At 45.2% G+C, this 23,973-nt stretch overlaps 1 protein-coding gene across 4 annotated transcripts in view; it reads left to right on the top strand.

The window, feature by feature from the left end:
* The first annotated feature begins 5,953 nt into the window (after positions 1-5,953).
* The window catches only part of LOC119961196 (cell cycle checkpoint control protein RAD9B-like), a 43,113-nt gene continuing 25,093 nt past the window's right edge, over positions 5,954-23,973 (top strand). For 2 of the 4 annotated variants that reach the window (XM_038788713.1, XM_038788680.1), the window contains exons 1-7: positions 5,954-6,231; positions 7,794-7,864; positions 9,020-9,172; positions 14,834-14,948; positions 15,972-16,071; positions 16,550-16,656; positions 17,698-17,804. In XM_038788713.1, coding sequence (XP_038644641.1) covers positions 6,198-6,231; positions 7,794-7,864; positions 9,020-9,172; positions 14,834-14,948; positions 15,972-16,071; positions 16,550-16,656; positions 17,698-17,804 — 687 coding nt within the window. In that variant the 5' untranslated portion in view covers positions 5,954-6,197. Of the gene's footprint in view, positions 6,232-7,793; positions 7,865-9,019; positions 9,173-14,079; positions 14,175-14,833; positions 14,949-15,971; positions 16,072-16,549; positions 16,657-17,697; positions 17,805-23,973 lie in introns of those variants that run through there. The other 2 variants (XM_038788761.1, XM_038788819.1) reach the window with 2 other exon arrangements.

The following is a 23,973-nucleotide window of genomic DNA, read 5'->3' as shown; positions in this document are numbered from 1 at the left end:
CTTTACTGCAGGATAACTGCTAGTTATGGCACTTGAGGCGAATAGGATCAAGGGTTATGGAGAGAAAGCTATTGAGGTGGACGATCAGTCATAACCGTGACGCAGGGCAGCACGGTGGCCTAGTGGTTAGCACAACCGCCTCACGGCGCTGAGGTCCCAGGTTCGATCCCGGCTCTGGGTCACTGTCCGTGTGGAGTTTGCACATTCTCCCCGTGTCTGCGTGGGTTTCGCCCCCACAACCCAAAAATGTGCAGAGTAGGTGGATTGACCACGCTAAATTGCCCCTTAATTGGAAAAAATAATTGGCTAATCTAAATTTAAAAAAAAATAAAAAAAAAATAACCGTGACGCATGGCGGAGCAGGCTCAAAGGGCTGAATGGCTTTCTCCTGCTCATATCTTCCATGTTTCTATGTAAACATATGGACTTTTAAAATAAAAATAGCATATATCAGAATAGGTCATTTAAAACGAAATGGTAAAGCGAAAAGTGCAGAGGATACTGGAAGTCTGCAGAGGGATTTGGATAGGTTAAGTGAATGGGCTCGGGTCTGGCAGATGGAATACAATGTTGACAAATGTGAGGTTATCCATTTTGGTAGGAATAACAGCAAACGGGATTATTATTTAAACGATAAAATATTAAAGCATGCCGCTGTTCAGAGAGACTTGGGTGTGCTAGTGCATGAGTCACAGAAGGTTGGTTTACAAGTGCAACAGGTGATTAAGAAGGCAAATGGAATTTTGTCCTTCATTGCTAGAGGGATGGAGTTTAAGACTAGGGAGGTTATGTTGCAATTGTATAAGGTGTTAGTGCGGCCACACCTGGAGTATTGTGTTCAGTTTTGGTCTCCTTACTTGAGAAAGGACGTACTGGCGCTGGAGGGTGTGCAGAGGAGATTCACTAGGTTAATCCCAGAGCTGAAGGGGTTGGATTATGAGGAGAGGTTGAGTAGACTGGGACTGTACTCGTTGGAATTTAGAAGGATGAGGGGGATCTTATAGAAACATTTAAAATTATGAAGGGAATAGATAGGATAGATGCGGGCAGGTTGTTTCCACTGGCGGGTGACAGCAGAACTAGGGGGCATAGCCTCAAAATAAGGGGAAGTAGATTTAGGACTGAGTTTAGGAGGAACTTCTTCACCCAAAGGGTTGTGAATCTATGGAATTCCTTGCCCAGTGAAGCAGTTGAGGCTCCTTCATTACATGTTTTTAAGGTAAAGATAGATAGTTTTTTGAAGAATAAAGGGATTAAGGGTTATGGTGTTCGGGCCGGAAAGTGGAGCTGAGTCCACAAAAGATCAGCCATGATCTAATTGAATGGCGGAGCAGGCTCGAGGGGCCAGATGGCCTACTCCTGCTCCTAGTTCTTATGTTCTTATGTTCTAAAACCAAGTTAGTGATTGTCACTCAAATAACAACTTGTTTTTGTCACTTCAAATGATTGCTGCTTGGTCAACTAGTTACGCGTGGTATTTTCTAAACTTTCAGCTATCTCTTGACTTAGGCTATAAAGTTTACAACTTGTGCTTTCAGTTTCAGAAAGATGTGATGGGATGGGATAGTGCCCCACAGTCTGATTTTATTTGATTTTGATTTGATTCATTATTGTCACATGTATTAGAATACAGTGAAAAGTATTGTTTCTTGCATGCTATACAGATAACGCATACCATACACAGGGAAGGTAGAAGGTGAGAGGGGGAAAGTTTAAGGGAGATGTGCGTGGAAAGTTTTTTACGCAGAGGGTGGTGGGTGCCTGGAACGCTTTACCAGCTGAGGTGGTAGAGGTGGGCACGATAGCATCATTTAAGAAGCATCTAGACAGGTATATGAATGGGCAGGAACAGAGGGAAGTAGACCTTGGAAAATAGGAGACAGGTTTAGATAAAGGATCTGGATCGGCGCAGGCTGGGAGAGCCGAAGGGCCTGTTCCTGTGCTGTAATTTTCTTTGTTCTTTGAGACTGCTAGCTAGGGTGTAGATAAAAGATCAACTTAATACGAGGTAGGTCCATTCAAAAGTTTGATGGCAGCAGGGAAGAAGCTGTTCTTGAGTCGGTTGGTACGTGACCTCAAGCTTTTGTATCTTTTTCCTGACGGAAGAAGGTGGAAGAGAGTATGTCCAGGGTGCGTGGGGTCCTCAACTATGCTGGCTGCCTTTCCGAGGCAGCAGGAATTGTAGACAGAGTCAATGGATGGAAAGCTGGTTTGTGTGACGGATAGGGATACATTCACAACGTTTTGTAGATCCTGCGGTCTTGGGCAGAGCAGGATCCATACCAAGCTGTAATACAACCAGAGAGAATGCTTTCTATGGTGGATCTGTAAAAGTTGGTGAGAGTCGTAGCTAACATGCCAAATTTCCTTAGTCTTCTCAGAAAGTAGATGGTGGGCTTGCTTAACTATAGTGTCGGTATGAGGGGACCAGGACAGGTTGTTGGTGATCTGGATACCTAAAAACTTGAAGCTCTCGACCCTTTCTACTTTGTTCCCATTGATGTAGACAGGGGCATGTTCTCCACTAAGCTTCCTGAAATCAATGACAATCTCCTTCGTTTTGTTGACATTGAGGGAGAGATTATTGTCATCGCACCAGTTGACCAGATTCTCTATCTCATTCCTGTATTTTGTCTCGTCATTGTTTGAGATCCGACCCACTATGGAGGTGTCATCAGCAAATTTGAAAATCAAGTTGGAGGGGAATTTGGCCACACAGTCAGAAGTGTATAAGGAGGCTAGTAGGGGGCTGAGGACACAGCCTTGTGGGACACCGGTGTTGAGGATGATCGTCGAGGATGTGCTGTTGCCTATCCTTACTGATTGTGCCCTGTGGATTAGGAAGTTCAGGATCCAGTCGAAGAGGAAGAAGCTGAGGACCAGGTCATGGAGTTTGGAGATTTGTTTCGTAGGAATAATGGTGTTGAAGGCTGAGCTGTAGTCAATAAAAACAAGTCTGTGGGCAGCACGGTGGCACAGTGGTTAGCATTGCTGCCTACGGCGCTGAGGACCCGGGTTCGAATCCTGGCTGTGGGTCACAGTCCATGTGGAGTTTACATATTTTCCCCGTGTCGCCTCCTCAACCCAAAGATGTGCAAGGTAAGTGGATTGGCCATGCTAAATTGCCCCTTAATTGGAAAAAAAAATAATTGGGTACTCTAAAAATTAAAAAAATAATAATTAAAAAAAAAACAAGTCTGACATAGGTGTCTTTCTTATCTAGGTGTTCCAGGGTTGAGTGTAAGGCCAGGGAGATGGCGCCTGCTGTGGACCTATTGCAGTAGGCGAACTGTAGTGGATCCAGGCAATCCGGGAGACTGGAGTTGATTCATACCATGACTAACCTTTCGAAGCACTTCATAATGATGGAAGTCAGAGCTACTGGACGATAGTCACTAAGGCACGCTGCTTGACTTTTCTTTGGTACAGGGATGATGGTCGTCTTCTTGAAGCAGATAGGGACCTCAGATTGTTGTAAAGGGAGGTTGAAGATATCAGGTTGAAGATATCTGTCAATACCCCTTTCGAGAAGGCTGCTCTGACATCTGCAATGGTGACGTCAGATACAAGTTCATCCGAGGCTTCCGGGGTGGAGGGCCTGCTCTCGTAGACCTCTTGCTCAAAGTGGGTGTAGAATGTGTTGAGCCCATCAGGGAGGGGTGCGTTGGAGCTGGCCATTTTACATGCCTTTATCTTGTAGCCCGTTATGTCTTGCAGACCTTGCCATAGTTGTCGGGTGTCCGTGTGGCTAGCCTGGGACTCGAGATTGGTCCGGGACTGTCTTTTGGCTTCTTTGATGGATCTCCTTAGATCATATCTGGCTTTTTTTGTATAGGTCAGGGTCGCCTGACTTGAATGCCTCAGACCTAGACTTCAGCAAGCAGTGGATATCCCTGTTCATCCAGGGTTTTTGGTTGGGAAACATGCGGATTTGCTTCTTTGGCACACAGTCTTCTGCACACTTACTAATGAAGTCAGTTACTGTATTGGCGTACTCGTTCAGGCCGGTCGCAGAGTTTTTAAATACTGACCAGTCCACTGACTCTAAGCAGTCCCGTAGATCATCTGATTACTCAGACCAACATTGCACAACTTTCTTTGACGGATTCTCCTGCTTCAGTTTTGCTTATAAAGCAGGAGCAGGAGCACAACCTTGTGGTCAGATTTGCCAAAGTGTGGGCAGGCGATAGAGCGGGAGGCATGTTTGATATTTGTGTAGCAATGGTCCAGGATGTTTGGGCCTTTGGTGGAACAGGTGACGCGTTGGTGGCAACTTGGTAGTACGCTCTTGAGCTTGGCCTGATTGGCATCCCCAGCCACGATGAACAAGGCCTTGGATGTTTTGTTTCAAGGCTATTTGTGGTGGCGTGTATTTCGTCCAGCATTTCACATCCGCATGGGGTGGGATGTAAACTGCCGTCAGGATAACAAAGCTGAACCCCCGCGGAAGGTAGTAGGGGCAGCATTTTACCGTCAGGTATTCGTGATCAGGGGAGCAGAAACAAGCCAATGTTGCTACATCTATGCACCAGGAGGTGTTGATTAGGAAGCAGACCCCACCTCCCCTAGCCTTGCCTAAGGCCACTGTACCCATTCGATATATTGAGAAGCCCTCTGGTTGTCGGGCACAGTCCAGTGAAGCAGGAGTGAGCCATTTCTCCGTGAAACAGAGCACACAGCAGTCCCTCAGTTCTCTTTGAAAAGTCAGTCTCGGACGTGTATTGGCGTCCAGGTCAGTCCTGTTGTAGGGGCGGAAATCTGGGATTGTCAACATTCGACATAGAGCTGTAGAAAAGATGAGGATGGTTTTGGGAAATGATACCGTGTTCAAGGAAGAGCTACCAGAAAAAGGGCATGAAGTAGGACTAACAGACCTGTTCTAGCAAAGAGCTGGCACGGGCAGCATGGTGGCACAGTGGGTTAGCCCTCCAGCCTCATGGCGCCGAGGTCACAGGTTCGATCCCGGCTTTGGGTCACCGTCCGTGTGGAATTTGCACATTCTCCCTGTGTTTGCGTGGGTTTCGCCCCCACAACCCAAAGCTGTGCTGGTTAGGTGGATTGGCCACACTAAATTGCCCGTTAGTTGGAAAAAATGAATTGGGTACTCTAATTTTTTTTTAAGAAAGCAAAGAGCTGGCACAGACACGACCGAGCGAATGGCCTCATTCTATGATGGCAGTGGCTTTGAAATGGAGTGGGATAGTACCTGAGAGGAAACGATTTCTAATGTCAGCCAGGATGTCAGGAAAGGACATTAGGTGGTCAGGTCATGACCTTTTAATCGTGTACTGTTTTACTCTCTCCACCCGAGTGTTTCCAGCATTTTATCTCTTTAGTTTAGATCCCCCGCATCCTCAGCGTTTCACTTTTCTAAATGAAAATGCTTGTCCAAATTAAGATATATGGCCGGAACGATGGAGTGAGCGGGACTAACGGCCGTGGGATGAGGAGTGGGCGGGGCACACCGCCGCGGTATCAGGAGTGGGCGGGACGGAGAGGCGGGGCAAAGAGTGGGCGGAGCATATCGTCGCCGGATGCAGAGTGGGCGGGGCAAACGGCCGGGGGGGGGGGGTGGTGGAGAGGGCGGGGCAAACGGCCGGTGGGGACTGAATGGGCGGGGCAAACGGCCACGAGATGGAGTGGACAGAGCAAACGGTCACGTGATGAAGTGGGCGGGACAAGGGCCGCGGGATGATGTGGGCGGGTCAACAGGCCGCGGGATGATGTGGGCGGGGCAACAGGCCGCGGGACCGAAGAGTGGGCGGAGCAAACCGTCGCAGGCAGTGGGCGGGGCAATCGGGCGATTGACGATGAGTGAGGTGGGCGGACGGCTGGGTGTGGAGAGTGGGCGGGGCAATCGGGGAACGATGGAGTGGGCGGGGAAACCGTCGCAGAGGCGGTGGGCTGGGCAATCGGGCGAATGATGGTGAGTGGGCGGGGCGGAAAGCGAGGAGGGGCTAAAGCGGCGGCAAAACTGGAGTTTGAACAGCTGCTTGTCGTTGACCAACCTCCGAAGATCAAATTCCCCTAACAATTATTTCATGGGGGAGAACGACTTTATTCCGTGTTCTGAAATTAAATTTTGAAGTAATTTTACCGACTGGCTTGTTAAATGTAATGGTTGTGGGGTTGGTAGCAAGTGAAAGGAGAATTGGATAGTTTGACCTGGGTGGGGCAGGTGTGAACAGCACCTGAACATGAAGTGCATCATACCTGGAAACAACTTGAGAGGTAGTTTACAAAATGTGAACTGTTACAGAACGGTAATCTGGATGTATAATTACCACAAATAATTACATATGTATGTTTGAGGTGATTATCAAGGAGAATACAGTATGGAGTGAGCGGGGTTACGCAGGTCACCTGTGGTTATCTAGTTCTAGGAGACTGGGTTTAAAAGTTAAGATCCCCTCAGGGGCCAAACCGGATATTGTTTGCGGTTCCTCTCCTACACCTTGGAGAACAAACTCCCCAGGTGATTGGGAGTGCAGAGAATCCCCCCTAATTGGGAGGAACATCACAGCATATACACCCCAACCTGCTCAGGTTGGGGATGGTGACCCTGCAGGCTGAGGAGGAGTGTAATTGTAGTATGAGTAGAGTAAATAAACCTTGTTGTTAACCTGCATACCTGCTGGATGAAGTCCTTGCCTTCGGCTATCTCAAAAGTGATTTAATTTTGTTTCAAGATTATCTTTCCCTTCTTTGATCTTTTGTGTCAATCGTATTTTGGACAAGATGCTTGGTATTCTAGACAAGCTAGAATTGTCATCTAGTCTAAAGCAGCTTACAATAAGTCAACCGTTTTTGGGCTCTTCCCATGTAACAAACTTTTAAAAAAAATATTTAATTAAAAAAATATTTTTATTATGGCATTTGTATGAATATTAAATACAAACCAACACAGGAGTATGAACAAACAGGAACTTCATCAGAAATAAATAACTACCCAAACCCCCTGCTGCTCCCCTCCTCCCTTCCTGCCTTCCCCATTTTAACCCCTTTATCTCCCCCACACCCCCTGCTAACGCCTCAATTGTCCTTGAAGAAGTTGATGAATGGTTTCCATCACTACTAGCTGTTCCAAAATCAAATTTGCTGCTCACCTCTTGGTTAAGTTTTTTTTATATGGGAGAGCAGCATGGGGTGCAGTGGTTAGCACTGCTGCCTCATGGCGCCAAGGTTTGATCCTGGCTCTGGGTCACTGTCTGTGTGGAGTTTACACATTCTCCCCCTGTTTTGCATGAGTTTCGCCCCACAACCCAAAGATGTGCAGTGTAAGTGGATTGACCACACTAAATTGCCCCTTAATTGGAAAAAATGAATTGGGTACTCTAAATTTTTATTTAAAAAAGTTTGTTATATGGGGGTGAGTGATGTCCTGGCCTTTGCCTCCCTGGTAGCCCGGCGACAAATTTCACTGGAGTGAAGGAACTTGGAGCCACCAAAATTGGGTGAGTGACCTGGCAGAGTTCATAAGGCTGGAGAAAATCAAGTTTGCCTTAAAAGGGTCAGTCGATGGGTTTACTTGTTTGATTTGTTCCCCCCCTCATGTTATCTCGTCCTGCTGCTCTTTCAGATCAATGTCTTTCCAGCATGTCATAATTGAGATTGGAAAACATGAAATCTGAAATCACACAAAATGTTGGAAATATTCCGCAGTTCAGGCAGCATTTGCAGAGAGATTAACAAAGTTAATGTTTCAGTTAACCTTTCATCAGAATGTAGGAAATTGAAACTCTTATTCCATTTTCAGTAATACATAACGTAAAAAGAAGTTTTGTATTTTACAGCATTTGGAAAGGCATTACATGCCTTATCCCGAATTGGTGATGAGGTATGGTTTGATCCTTTAGAGAAAGGGGTAAGTCATCTACATTAGCACCTCCTTTGTGACACTGAAGGGTTGGCTTAAACCAGGTAGACAAATAAAATCACACATGGGATGCAACTGCTAGGGTCCTGCTCCCTACTCACAGGTTCTGATTTTAATCTGCTCTTCAAAACCAAAAAAACAATGGGATCCTTCTTTAAATCTGGCAATTACTATTTTATGCAGGGACTTACTTGGAGAAACCATTGTGGCTTTTTTAGACTAATGGAGTGGGTAAAGGAGCCTGAGGCAGAATAGACCAAGTAAAAACTTTATTTGACTTTTCTTGTAGGACGAGGAGGTGCAGAAGTACTTTCAGGACCGTACATGTTTATGATTGCACAGTCTATGATCCTCCCTCTCTGAATGTGAGGTCCTTCCAAATCCTCTTTTGGTAACTTACCTGAGTTCTGAACTGTCGTTTTGGTATCTGGTGATGGCTTCCTACTAACAGTCCACCTTTGGCTGTTGATATCTGGCTGGTTATAGGTGGGAACCTGCTTGGGATTGCATCATCGATGCTTACAAGTTTAAATTTCACGGGCCTCACATTCCTCCGATGTCTATGTATTTACTTTTTGTTTTTATCATATGTCCTATTTTTTCACGTATGGAGCGATCTGCCTGGATTGAACTCCGAACAATCCTTTTCACTGTATCTCGGTACACGTGACAATAAATCTAAACCTAAATTAATGAGCGAGGGATTCCTGCAAAGTACATTTACAACTTATGGAGGAGGACAGTATATGACTCAGCTTTAATTTAATCCCCACAACAACATTCAAACATTCACTGTTTGACGTTATATTTGGAGAATGCCTACTTACATTAAGGTAGCTGCAATCTGTGCAGCAGTACTCCACCTTGAGTTAGGGCTTTCAGGAGAGTAGGGCAAGCAAGTCATTTAAAACAAATCTAGAACAAGAGGTCTTGCCTCCAAAGGAAAGGCTTCCCTTCAATCTTGAAGAATCAAATTATGGAATGGGGAAGACCTTTAAAATTCAACACACTGGCGGAAGACAGCTCGAATTATTTGAAATCGGAATCGTTTTGAAATTTTAATTTGTTAAAATTATTTTAAGTTTATTAGTTGTACTTCAGCATATTACTATAGATGATGTTTTTGGCTCCCTTTCTTTGCAGCTTGCACTGAGGTCAGTGAATTCTTCTGGGTCAGCGTATGCTTGCTTTTTGTTCTCTCCACTCTTCTTCCTGCATTACAACAGGGGGGATAGATATGAGCAAGATACCCATGAGACTGAAAGGGTACCCCTTATCTGTAAGATGACAATTAAGGTATGGTCTGGTTATTTAGGAGCTACTGGCTGAAATATTGGACAACAAAGCCAGAAAGTATTTCTATTGAAATAAATTTCAAAAGCTGATAAATTGTATTACTTCATAGTAGTTACAGTGTGTTGCAGAAAATTGAATCTATTTCTGGCCTAATTTTCTAGAGTTGATCTACAGAGAATAGATCTGACAAATCTCGCAATCCTTTTGCTGGAGACGAAGCAGTGTAAAAATTACTTTAAGTCAAGAAATGTAATGTCGGACTTGATGTGTTCTGAATTTGTTTAAAGTGTTATTTTATACAAGGTGTCAGAATCCCTTTGGCTTGTCTTGTGCCATTCAACAATAGGATATTACTGTTCACAAGGTATGGTGAAAATATTCACGAATAGACCTTTGAGTGAGTAAAGAAGCAATTTATTAATTTTCAGAGCTCTGGGAGAGGCCTTTGACCCCCACAGTCTGTGCAGCACCTTTTCTCGCCTGAGCTGTGGTCGCACTGGGTTAATATATATAGAAGGAAAGCGGAATTAGTTTGCATTCGCATTTACATATACCCAATCAATTTTGTTCACGTCACAATTCATAACATGCATCTTCAATGCCATAAATGGCTACAAGTTAGCTCCTATAGCCTCTAATTGGCAGTTTGCCTTATCCGTTCACTTCATTACATAGATAACGGTTACATAAAGTCATGGAGTCAATAGTCCAGCCACGTTGAACATGTCCTTCCTCATTCCTTGCTAGTTCCTTAATTTTGGGCCCCTTTGTCAGCTACAAGTAGCTAAGAATATAGACATTGAGCAAAGGTTGCCAACGGGCTCATTGTCTCTCCGGATGCATCTGGTTGTGGATCACTTGTTTTGCACAAATCTTTACTACTTCAGCAGCAGACACTAATAATAACACAGGGTCAAGAACATTGACATTTTATATCAGGCGACATCAATTTTTTATCTTCTGTAGTCCGTTCGGAATTCTACCTCCTCAGTATTGTCTGAGGCAACCTATCTTTAAATAATTTTCCAGGACTGAATTCAGTAGCCACCCCGAAATTGGACCTGGAGTTGGAATGTGTGGTTAATCTGCAATTATTGACTGCAATGCAGATAGTACACCAGCTCCTTTCAGCTTGTTGTTTTACATGATTGCAGCATCTGGCCAGTGCTGGATCCAGCCAGTATCTGGGTTCTTTTAAAAAAAAATAAAAAAATTTTAGAGTAGCCAATTATTTTTTTCCAATTAAGTGGCAATTTAGCGTGGCCAATCCACCTAACCTGCACATCTTTGGGTTGTGGGGGTGAAACCCACGCAGACATGGGGAGAATGTGCAAACTCCACACGGACAGTGACCCAGGGCCGGGATTCGAACCCGGGTCCTCAGCGCCGCAGTCCCAGTGCTAACCACTGCGCCACATGCTGCCCTAGTATCTGGGTTCTTGACCAAGGTTCCAAAATCATGAATGGATAACACCAGTTAAAGCTACCCTACACCTCTCAAAGGACAGGTGCCTTGTGGCTGGAGTAGATATTGGCTGAGATGTGAGACCTGGAACATTTGGGAAAGACAGAAGAATGGCACAACCTGCCACAACAAGCATCAAAGTCTTTGGATTCTGCACAGGAAACCTTTGGTGAAGGAGGTGCAACTAAAGAGAGATGTCCTGTATCTGCAGTAGGCCCTCCAAACACTTGCTCAGATTATCTATGCCAGAAGTCGAGCCCGGAAATCCTGGAAGCAGTGCCACAGGAGGTTTAATGACCTCAAGATGGTCAAGATCTGTAAATGCCTTATTCTATCATATGCACCACTAGCCTCAGACACCAATCAATTCATCATAGCTGTACCAGTCACGAACATTCATGCACCAATAATTAGTATATATGCTCCAGTGCACCATCACACACAGCATTGATGCAAGCCTTACACCCACATCTCACAGCTTGCAATTGCTGCCAGCTATTCAGCTATGAGAGCCATATCACCCAAACATTTTACAACACTGACATATTTCCTTCTTTCTTGCAGGATAAGGCTGCATACAACTGAACACAGAGGAGCTTACTGGAGGGTGAGCAGCATCCCTGCACATCTGATCCTTTGGAGGAGGTGATATGCAGACCACTATTGGGTTGTCCATTGCTGAGATCAGTGTTAGCCGAGGTGCTGAAACCACGGAAGATGACGGTTTCCTCATACCTACTTCTCTTCAAATCCCACCTCCCCATCATTGTCCCACACACTCATGATACACAAGCTGCAGATGGTGTAAACATGCAAGTCTTACTTTTTCACAATCCTTTCCCTTGTGTTTTTTTTTTCCTTTTAGTCAACTTGGCCAAACAGTGCAGGAACAGCAAGAAGACAAAGATAATGAAGACACAGCAACATCACATGACAACAAACTCCAAACCACCAGCTCCAGTGTAATTTAGAGAATATTCTAGAGGTGAGATCTGCATGTGGTGAGACACATAGCATGAATGGCCTGCGGCCAGGGCTGGGGTCAAGGATAACACAGGCACTAGCTCATCTGAGGACAAAGAAATATGCAGGTTCCACTGCAGAGAAGTTCACTGAGCAATTTGATAGGGTAGCTTACAGAAGGAAGACTCCAACAAGCAATATCCAGAAGAATTGTGGAGTTCAACAGAAAATTGGCAAATCCTTAGCACAGGTCTCCAAACCCATCCTTCCCAGCACTGAAAGGGAGGGCAACTTCCTGAGCAGGCTTGTGGATACATAGAAAAGTTTAGGTGCAGAAGGGGCCATTCAACCCAACGTGTCTGTGCCAGCCATGGTGACCCAATCGTGATACAGAGTTTGATGGATGCTGCCGTGGAATGACAATGGAATACCGGTGGTTCCATTGAACGCCACTTTGCTGTCCTCTCTTGGGAAGACAGCATTTTTCTTCCCACCCCTGCCACTCCATCTGTGTCCTTGCCAGACAGTCTGCACAGACTGCTTCTTTCCGTGCCAGGATGGGATTGTCCGCATCTAGGCCTTCTCCTGAAAGTCATTGTCCTTCCCCAACTATGCTGTAGTCACTGGGATAGCACTGTGTAGGAGCATTAGGGCAGGTGGAAAAGAATGGAAGCCATGTGCAATAAGGGAATACCATTGACGGTTAATTGATTTTGTAGGGAATAATTTGTATTATAAATTTGGTTTTGAACATTTATTTTTGTATTGTAGCCAAATGGACTCTAGTCAGCAACAGATGCAGGACTGTTGGATAAGAGGGCTTAGGGTTCCAGTTATTGGTATCACACAAGGATGAGATCTTCACAGACTGTGCTCAGAAAGGGGTTGTCTAGGTTGCCTGTTGTTCTCCTCTTCCTCGCTCTTCAAACCACCTCCTCCACCAGCATACTTTTGCTCTTGAGTTGCTCACCATAAAGACAATAAAGCAAGGCTATTCTCTCATGATGATAAAATTGTGCAGTTTTCGACAGAGCACAAGGAAACTTGACACCTGTTTTGCAGAGTGCTGGAGGGTTCCTCCAGAGTGTCCCAGGAAGTAGAAGTATTGCTTCAGCATGGCAACCTGGCTTTCATTGTATGCATGCTGCACATTTGTGTATAGGCTGTGCACAGGAGTCATATGGCCTGAGGATAGCACTTGTTTGCCAGGGGTCACCCTTTGGTTTGCCCTGGTGTCTCAAATGCAGGTGACACGGCAGACTGTCATAGAATGAAAATGTGATGACTGCTGCCTAGATAATGTGCATTGACCTTCATGATGCTCTGTCAGTGGTCACACAGCTAAATACTGTTTGAATTCCTTTTGGCTGTAGTATAGGCTTGATATGTGCTTGTAAACCAATGTATGTGATTCAGTAGCATCCTGCACTGCAGGGAAGACTGCAAGTCGAGTGGAGCTGTGCGTTCACACTTCCTACTTCTCACTCGCAAGAGAAAATTAAATGTAGTTATTTTTTAACGAATAGAGTGAGCCATTGACGTCCTGCATCCAATAGCAAATAGACTGAGATGTTGCAAACATTTCCAACTCCAACCTGCAAGGAACCGGATGCATAAAGGCTAATCGCCATGGTCACCTTCACAGTCTTTGGCAATGTGGCCCTTGCCCTGCACTGAGATTGCAGTTATGACTGCAGGAGATGGCAGATTTCAGTCTTTACTAAAATGCAGATGTTACACACACTGAGATTTGTGCAGGAGAATTGTTTCCTAAATACTTCAGTTTGATATGGCCTCCTGCTCAGAGCCCTTCTCCAGCTCCTTTTCCTGAAATCTTACCTACTCTGCCTTATCCATTATATGCTGGCTGTCGTGCCAATGCAAATGCTCTCTCTACAATTGATGGATTCTCCCATTGTTTCTCCAAGTCATACCGTATTCCAGTGGAATGACTACTAGTGCAACCATGTCTGGGAGCAACTGTTTTGTGCAGAAGCTTTGAGGTCAACAGAAGCTTCGTGAATAGTTGCCATATTCCCTGAAGAATTGGACAACTTTGAATGTCTACAGAAAACACCAAATGCTAGTGGAATTGAAGCTACAGCCAAAGCAAATCAACCAGCAACTAACTGTTAAGTAGTTGATAATCCATTTTCAATAGTGTTCGTAGACAGTTCTTTCTGCTGCTGTGCAAGGTTAAGTTGGACCATTTAAGCTCTAAAATGGTACTACTACCACCATGATACTTTTAATGGCTATTTACTGCAAACACTATGGCATTGCTCAGCTTCAAGTTTGTGCATACCACAGATGCCATTTTGGGAACACGAGTCACCAAATGGAACCCATATCACCTGAAAAAATTGCACTGTTTGCACTGCCTTAACATTTTAATTTTTTTTGTTCCTTTTGTGTGGGTATTCAACTTTGACATCTATTACAAACAGCTGTTACAAACTCTAACCATATAATATTTTTAATGTCCAACTTTGCTGGTCATTACAAATTCCATTGAATTTATTTAGTAACCTGAAACTTTCTAAAGCATTGAGTGAGATGATTTGTGTTACAGAGGTTAGTAGGAACCACTCTTATTGTGTGTTATGTTTTTAACAATCTGCTGTTTTATCCCTTGTTTGCTGACTGTTGTGCTAATGCAAATGCTCCATCTATAATTGATGGATTCTTCCATCACTTTAACGGATGTGAATTCAGCAAAAAAAAAGGACTGGTATACAGTCCAGGTTGATGCCATCTCATATGTGACTTTAGGCCAAGTCTCGATTTGCATAATCAATTGCAAATACTACATTTAAGTCAATGTTGGAGGGATGGATGGAGGCATTAGCTTTGTGCTACACTTAGTTGTCCTGAAGGCACTTGACTCTTCTCAAATGTCAAAATCGCTTGATGATCGAGACCACTCCAACTGGGTCTTTCCAATGTTTTTTTCCCCGAGGATACTATACCAGGAGCCAACTTGCAAGCTCTGAGGTTGGCTTTCAGATTGTCTTTAAAATTGATTAATTTACTATCACCAGTGTCTAGTTAGTCTTAATGGTATCATGGGAACTTGAGTTTGTGGCCTCCTTGTTAATGATATACATCCGTTGTATGTATCACTTGGTTGGCTACTGGGGTAGCAAATTGTAATTTACACTCTGGAGTACTCAGCCGATAGACGCGTACTTCTTGACTCTCTTTCTTGCTTGGCTGGCTGTGTTTTTTTTCAGTATGTTCTTCCCATGTTTCGATGTCTAACTACATTAGAGAGGAATGTGGAAAAATGCAAGATTTATGTAAATTCCCAGGATTGCCGTGTTGTTTTTCAGTTCTGCTGTAAGCACGGTAGGAAAATACTTTCTTCAGTCTATCGCATTATTTTAGAATGTGTCATTAATGATTGAACAATTTACAGCAATTATGTGGTATTTCAGTTTGTAATCTTTCTTTCTTGAACTATTCCTCTTAATTCTGAAAAAGTTTCAATTCCTTAAGAAACATTGGGGAAACATGATTGGCAATTCATGCACAGCAAGGTTCCATGGGCAGCAATGAGTTAAATGGCAAGATCATCTTTTTAAAAAAGATATTGCTTGAAGGATAAACATTAGTCAAGAAAGTATGATAACTTAGTTTAACATCTCATCTTAAAGGTGGACAATGCAGCAGCCCCTCGGTAATACACTGAAATATTAGCCTCAATTATGTACTCTAATTTTTGGAGAGGCGCCTAAACTCATGACTGTCTGACTACACTTCAGAGATACTTCATTTGTTATTATGTACTTTGGGATATTCAGAGACCACGAAAGATTTTTTTTCAATTGCAGGATCTTTCTTTAACAGTCTTAGTCATATCCAGAGTGTAAAGCAGTATTGTGCTACATAATCCTATTCTCTATTTTGCTTTACCTGGCTGGCTTGGAGGCATAGTGTTGAATAAAGAACACAAAGCTTTGTTAATGAACAAAACTATAAATTTAATTACATTACTAATATTCATTCACATTCCTAAAGTCGAAGGTTACTATGTTAAACAATGCTATCTCTATCTGCAGAACTCTCAAGTACACAATTGCTCTCTCTCCCATTCCTCATCTGTCTTCCTGTATCTTCATCTGTCCTTCTGTATCTTCATCTATCTGTCTTCTGACCCACAAGGCTTAGCCCCATCCCTTATATACTTATGGGACTAGCTCCCTCTAGTGGCTGTCTGTATACATTTCATTAACTCTTGCATGGCCTTCATTTATGATACCACAAATCCCTTGAGGCTTAGAATGTGTCAATGTATCAAACAGTGCAATTGAGGCATTATTGTTTTACTCTGGTTTTCAATGTAATCATTTTCTATTTTACTACATACAGGAATTACTAAAGCTCATAACATGGCATTTCAGGAGTGCGAATCCCTTCAGGCTGTGTTTTCAAAACACTCGAGCCCAAATGTATTGAGATCCCAAGCAAGGTAGGGGGCAATCATGCATTTAGTGCATTGGGAATAGAATGGTGTATCCTGACATTCGTGTATCTTCGAAACATAAACTGAAAATGATTACTAATTGTATCAAAGGATAACATATGAAGCTTTATTTTGTTATTTCTATGGATATGGAATGACTTGTTAGTGTTTTCAACATTTTCCATGTATTTCAGATTTTCATGATTTGCAGTTTTTTGTTGTTTATATTGAGCTACGGCCAAGTTCCTCCTTGCACCAAAATGTAAGAGGGACACCCTTTATTTACTAGTTATGAAACACTAAAGACTTGTGGGAATGCATGATCTGGCAAACAACAGAGATATTGTTTGCAAATAGGTGTGAACTCCAACGACATGGAAACACTACTAAAAGAAGAATAACGTTAGGGAGCGAATATAACTTGAGAACCAATCAACGTTTTTTGAAACCAAATGATAATGTGTGTGATCTAATTTTCTTAAAGGCTTCTGGCTGATATAGCCATTCATTTTCCAATGTCACAAGAGGAGATTACATTGATTGTGACTCCTCTGAAAGTATTATTCAAGAGTTACGTAGATGAAGACAAAGGCAAGTCAACTTAATTTAACTTTCACTGCTATGGAGAATGAATAAAGAGTTTAAATCAGAGATTCCCAAACTGGGTCCTGTGGAATCTGGACCCCTACAGGAGTTCCACAGTCGGTTCAGCGGAGCCTGAGAAGTGCCGGGGCCGGGGCCGGTGGGGGGGCGGCGGGGGAGGGGGGGAATATCAAATTGACGGTAAGACTAGGCAGCATTTGTTGTATTACATAATTTTTATAATAATAAATGTATACATGGAAATATCTTTAAACTTTATTTTTGTATATTTGTACCCATTGCGCTATAATAATCATACTTTAATTCTTCAATATAATGAGAATGTTACTTAGGGTTCCTTCAGTTTTCTTGAGAAATCAAAAGGATTCCGCAGCTGGAAAAGTTTGGGAAACCCTGGTTTAAATTATTTACATCAAGACAGCATGGTGGCGCAGAGGTTAGCTTGCTGCCTCACCGGTGCTGAGGTCCCAGGTTCGATCCCGGCTCTGGGTCACTGTCTGCGTGGAGTTTGCTCATTCTCCCCGTATTTGCGTGGGTTTCGCCCCCACAACCCAAAGATGTGCAGGCTAGGTGGATTGGCCATGCTAACGTTGCCTCTTAATTGGAAAAATTAATTGGGTACTCTAAATTTAAAACAATATATATTTACATCAAGTAAAAGAGATGAAATCCTTTTAATCTTTTTAGTTGGCGGCACGGTAGCAAAGTGGTTAGCACTATTGCTTCACAGCGCCAGGGACCCGGCCCTGTCTATCCGGAGTCTGCACGTTCTCCCCATGTCTGCGTGGTTTCCTCGGTGCTCTCGTTTTTCCCCACAAGTCCCGTAAGATGTGCATGTTAGGTGAATTGGATATTCTGAATTCTCCCTCTGTGTACCCGAACAGGCGCCATAGTGTGGCGACTGGGGGATTTTCTCAGTAACTTCATTGCAATGTTAATGTAAGCCTACATGTGACAGCAATAAACATTACCTTTTTTGAAAATTAGATTTTTTAAAAATTACTGTATACTTTTTCTGTTGTTGTTCAGATTTCACAAAGGTAATGCAAACTGAAATGAGCTTAAAACCCAGCGAATTTGAATACCTTCAGGTTGGAGTTGATTCTGAGATTACGTTTTGCTTGAAAGAGCTTAGGGTACGTGAATTTATATTACTTGGTAGATTAATGCTTCTGAATATGCAATGTTACAGAACCACAAAAAACATTTTAATTCAATTAATGCAAAGATGCAGACTAGTTTTGTGCATGTCTGAAGCAATGATTTAGTTTAATAAGGATATATCTGAAATGTAACTTTTTCATTGGACCAATTGTCTCTTGGCTGAAAAGGTATTTTTCAGTGTAAAATGGATGCAGTACTGTTAAGGAACCTCCCAGCTATCCTGCGTACTTTGTTCCCCTCGAGAGATCAGACAACACTCAGAGTATTCTTTTAACTCTGCCTTTATTCAAGCATATGCAGGGGAATCTGTTTCCACACTTTGTTAAAAATTAATTTTTATGGGATGTGGGCTTTGCTGGCTAGGCATACGAGGCTCAAATGATGGTGTGAGGGGGAGGGTTTCAGATTTCTGGGGCATTGGAACATTAAAAGGACTCGCCTTAAGGTTTTGTACCTGAATGCTCAGAACATTCAAAACAAAATGGATGAATTAGTCGCGCAGATACATGTAAGGGAGTATGGTATAGTTGGGATTTCAGAGACATGGTTCCAAGACCAAGGATGGGAACTAAACATCGAGGGCTATTTAGTTTTTAGGAAGGAAAGGCAGAAAGGAAAAGGTGGTGGAGTTGCACTGTTGATTAAAGAAAATATTAATACAATATTGAGGAAAGATATTAGCACAGGTGATGTGGAATCTTTATGGGTTAAATTAAGAAAGGCCACGGGGCAAAAAACATTCGTCGGGGTACCAAACTGCAGTGGTAATGTTGGGAATAGTATTAGACAGGAAATCAGAGATGCATGTGTTATAGGAATGATGGAACCATCAATTCACCAGACACGTGCTTTCCGATATGAACAGTGGTTTTAATCTACTTACTACATAGCCAGCCTGTTACCCGTTGATGAACTCTCGGTTAACAGCAAGCTGACTCTGGACAGGGGTATTTATACAGCAGCAAAAGGGGGAGGAGTCGTGGGCGGAGCCAAGGGTGGAGCCCTGTACAAACTCCTGAGCATTCCCAGAGCTACTCCTCTAGTGGTCGGATAACGCTACTGCCTTACAAAGATACAGTGTGAATTACCAAGTTACATTCACCACAAGGAACATCTATGATTATGGGTGACTTTAATCTGCATATAGATTGGGTGAGTCAAATTAGTCACAGTACATTAGAGGAGGAATTTCTGGAGTGTGTATGGGATGGTTTTCTGGACCAATATATTGAGGAACCAACAAGCCGTTTTGGACTGGGTGTTGTGCAATGAGAAAGGATTAGTTGGCAACCTAGTTGTGAGAGAACCCTTGGGGATAAATGACCATGAAATGATAGAATTCTTTATCATAATGTTTAGTGAGTTGGTTGATTCTAAGTCCTGAATCTTAATAAAGGTAACTATGATGGTATGAGGCATGAGTTGGCTCTGATGGACTGGGAAACATTACTGAAAGGAAGGACAGTGGTCAGGCAATGGCAGACATTCGAGGGATGAATGGATGAACTCCAAAAGTTGTTTATTCCTATTTGGCGCAAGAGTAGAAAGGGAACTGTGGCCAACCCATGGCTTACAACGGAAATTAGAGATAGTATTATATTCAAAGAAGAGGCATACAAGTTAGCGAGAAAAAGCAATAGACCAGAGGATTGAGAACAGTTTAAAATTCAGCAAAGGCAACCCAAGGGATTGATTAAGAAGCGAAAAATACAATATGAAGATAAGCTTGCGGGGAACATAAAAACTGACTGTAAACGTTTCTATAGGTATGCAAAGAGAAAAATGTTGACCCCTTACAGTCAGAAACGGGGGAATTCATAACTTAAAAAAAATGTTTTATTCGTTCTTGGGTTGTGGGCGCCACTGGCTGTTGCCCACCCCAATTGCCGTTAAATTGAGTGGCTTGTTAGACCATTTCAGAAGGGGGCAGGCAAGAGTGAACTGTATCGTTTTGTGGGTCTAGAGTCACATGTAGGCCAGACTCGGTAAGGATGGCAGATTTCCTTCCCTGAAGAACATTAATGAGCCAGATTGTTTTTTACGACAATCGGCAATTATTTCATGGCCATCATTAGACTTTTAATTCTAGATTATTACTGAATTCAAATTTCACCATCTGCCATGGTGGAATTCGAACCCAGAACCCAAGAGCTTTAGCCTGGGTCTCTGGGGAACAAAGAAATGGCTAAGGAACTATATTCGTACTTTGCTTCTGTCTTCACAAAGGAAGACATCAATCGTGTACTGCAAGTCCCGAGAAACTGTAATAACCTGTAGTAACCTGTACAGGACTCATCCAGCTGGGGATGATTGTTCCCTGTGCTCAATTGGACTGAGTTAACCCAGCACTAGCATAAAAGGCAGGCAGCTGTAGAGCCAGGTAAAAAAAGGAATGAGGACCCGGTGAATGTATGATGCTGTTGCTGAAATAAAGGACTTTTAAGAAGCTCGTTGGACTCTCCTGGCTTTATCACAGAAACACAAGTTTCAGTGAGGAGCTGAGTAGAGAAATAATTTTAGGGAACTTAATGGGATTGAAGGCGGTTAAATCTCCAGGGCCTGATAATCTTCATCCCAGAATACTTAAGGAAGTCGCCCTAGAAATAGTAGATCCATTGGCGGTCTGTGGTGAACGTATTGCTAATGCAATTCACCACTGTATTGTATTATGTTGATGCCCCTGTGGGCTCCGCCTGTGGCTCCGCCCCCTGGGGGGTGGTATATAAACCTGCAGCCTGTAGGCGGCACTCAGTACAGAGCAGTCGCAGGCAGGCACAGATCTAGCTTATTAAAACCACTGTTCACTTCTACTAATCGTCTCGTGTGAATTGATGGTCGCATCAATTTAAAAAGCTAAGATATCGCAATGGAAGCCGCTCTCAAACCCGATCAACTGGAACTCGATCCACAGGCAGCTGAAGCCAAAGAAATCTTTTCACATTGGCTCCGCTGCTTTGAGGCCTACCTCGCCTCCTCCTCCTCGCCCGCCGTCACCGAGGCACACGAGCTGAGTCTCCTCCACGCCCGGGTGAGCCACAGAATCTCGGTACTAATCGAACACGCGACCACATATGCAGATGTGGTCGCAATCCTGAAAAGACATTACGTGAGGCCAGTGAACAAAGTGTCCGCACGACATCTCCTCACCACACGTCGTCAACGTCCCGGGGAATTGCTGGAGGAATATCTACGCGACCTGAGGGTACTCACTCGAAACTGTAACTACAAGGACGTTACGGCCTCGCAGCACATGGAACTCGCCATCCGGGACACCAATGTGGCTGGAGTCCGGTCCAACTATGTCAGACAGCACCTGCTCAAAAAGGGCGCCCTCGACCTAGAAGAGACGGTAAAACTATCCACCTCATTCGAGGTAGCCTTCCAGAGTCTAAATGCTTTCCCCTCCAACCACGCAATCTCCTCATGGGTGCCGGAGGCGCGGCCATCACCCGACCCGAGGGTGTCCCAGGCCTGTGACGTGCAGCTGCCCGCCCAACCCGGGGGGCCGTCTTGCTATTTCTGTGGTCAGAACCAGCACCTCAGGCAGCGTTGTCCAGCTCGGAACCCGACCTGTAGCGACTGCGGCAAGAAAGGACATTTCGCCAAAGTCTGCTTGGCCCGACCCAAAGTTCCAAAATCACAGGCCCGGCACATAGACCCGCAGCGTGGCTGCGTGCCTGCCGGTACCGCCCCCTTCTGACGCGTCATCCACCTCGTGCTATCCGTGGGGGCCGCCATCTTTAACTCCACCTGACACGTGCGACTCATGGGGTTCGCCATCTTGGCCGCCATCTTCAACGCCGCCCGACACGTGCGACCGACAGGGGCCGCCATCTTGAGACTACCTCGCTACCTCTGACCACGCCAGCTACCCGCAGCTCGGCGATGTCGCTCTCGACCAGTCACGGCCCAAGCACCTCAAGAATTCCATGATGACTGTCCGGGTCAATGGGCACGAAACGCCCTGTCTGTTTGATCCGGGTGCACGGTGAGCTTTATCCATCTGGACACGGTAAGGCGCTGTTTCCTCCTGATCTCCCTCGCATCCCAAATAATCTCCCTTGCTTCCGGATCACATTCAGTGCAGATCCGGGGGTACTGTGTAGCGAACCTCGCGATACAGGATGCCGAGTACACCAATTTTAAACTGTATGTCCTTCCCCATCTCTGCTCTCCTCTCCTGTTAAGACTGGATTTCCAGTGCAACCTCAGAAGCCTGACCCTAAAGTTCGACAGACCCCTATCCCCTCTCACCGCATGTAGCCCCTCCTTCGCTCTTCGCGAACCTCACCTCGGACTGTAAACCCGTCGCCACCAGGCGATGCAGTGCCCAGGACAGGAATTTTATCATGTCAACGGCTATTGAGGGATGGGATCATCGAGGCCAGTAATAGCCCCTGGAGAGCCCAAGTGGTGGTCGTCAGGACCGGGGAAAAGAACTGGATGGTTGTAGACTACGGCCAGACCATAAATCGGTACACGCAACTCGATGTGTACCCCCTTCCCTGCATAGCGGACTCACAGATTGCACACTACCGGGTTTTCTCCACGGTAGATCTGAAGTCTGCAAACCACCAGCTCCCAATCCGCCCGGAAGACCGCCACTACACTGCCTTTGAGGCAAACGGCCGCCTCTTCCACTTCCTCAGGGACCCCTTCGGCGTCACCAATGGGGTCTTGGCCTTCCAAAGAACGATGGACTGAATGGTTAACGAGTACGGGCTGCGGGCCACGTTCCCGTACTTGGATAATGTCACCATCCGCGGCCATGATCAGCAGGACCACGACGCTAACCGTCAGAAGTTCCTCCTAACCGCCCAAGCCCTCAATCTCACCTACAACAAGGAGAAATGCGTTTTCCACACAACCCGACTAGCCAGCCTCGGCTTTGTGGAAAACTGAGTCCTAGGGCCCGACCCCGAGTGCATGTGTCCCCTCCTGCAACTCCCCCTTCCACACTGCCCCAAGGCCCTGAAAAGATGCCTGGGGTTCTTCTCGTATTACGCCCAGTGGGTCCCCAACAATGCGGACAAAGCCTGCCCACTAATCAAGGCCACCATCTTCCCACTGACGGCTGAGGCCCGCCTGGCCTTCAGCCGCATCAAGGCAGACATTACCAAGGCCGCGATGCACGCAGTGGATAAGTCCATCCCCTTCCAGGTGGAGAGCGATGCGTCAGACGTCGCCCTGGCCGCTACACTTAACCAGGCAGGCAGGCCCGTGGCCTTCTTTTCCGGTACCCTCAACGCCTCCGAGATTCGACACTCCTCTGTCGAGAAGGAAGCTCAAGCCATTGTGGAAGCTGTGCGGCATTGGAGGCACTACCTAGCAGGTAGGAGGTTCACCCTCGTCACCGACCAATGGTCGGTAGCCTTTCTGTTCAACAACACACAGCGGGGAAAGATCAAGAATGATAAGATCTTGAGGTGGCGAATCAAACTCTCCACCTATAATTACAATATTGTGTATCGTCCTGGGAAGCTCAATGAGCCCCCAGATGCCCGGTCCCGCGGCACATGCGCCAGCGCGCAAGATAACCGACTTCGGGCCATCCAAATGACCTCTGTCACCCGGGGGTCACCTGGCTTCTCCACTTCGTCAAGGCCCGCAACCTGCCCTACTCCACCGAGCTCAGGGCCATGACCAGGGACTGCCAAGTCTGCGCGGAGTGCAAGCTGCACTTCTATCGGCCAGACAAGGCCCACCTGGTGAAGGCCTCCTGCCCCTTTGAGCGCCTCAGCGTCTATTTCAAAGGGCCCCTCCCATCCACTGACTGCAACGTGTTCTTTCTCAATGTCGTTGTCGAGTACTCCCGTTTCCCCTTTGCTGTCCCGACATGACCGCGGCCACTGTCATTAAGGCCCTGCACAGCATCTTCACCTGTTCGGTTTCCCCACTTACGTCCACAGTGACCGGCTCCTCGTTTATGAGTGATGAGCTGCGTCAGTACCTGCTCAGTAAGGGTGTTGCCTCGAGCAGGACTACCAGCTACAACCCCCGGGGAAACGGAGAGGTGGAGAAGGAGAACGCTACGCTATGGAAGGCCGTCCTTCTGGCCCTACGGTCTAGAAGTCTCCCGGTTTCCCGCTGGCAGGAGGTCCTCCCCGACGTGCTCCACTCCATTCGGTTGCTCCTCTGCAC

Source organism: Scyliorhinus canicula, chromosome 1 (genome assembly GCF_902713615.1).
Source record: "Scyliorhinus canicula chromosome 1, sScyCan1.1, whole genome shotgun sequence".
In the NCBI taxonomy this organism is placed as follows: Eukaryota; Metazoa; Chordata; class Chondrichthyes; order Carcharhiniformes; family Scyliorhinidae; genus Scyliorhinus; species Scyliorhinus canicula.
Note: the sequence above shows the minus strand (reverse complement) of the source record. Positions and strands in the feature narration are given on the sequence as shown.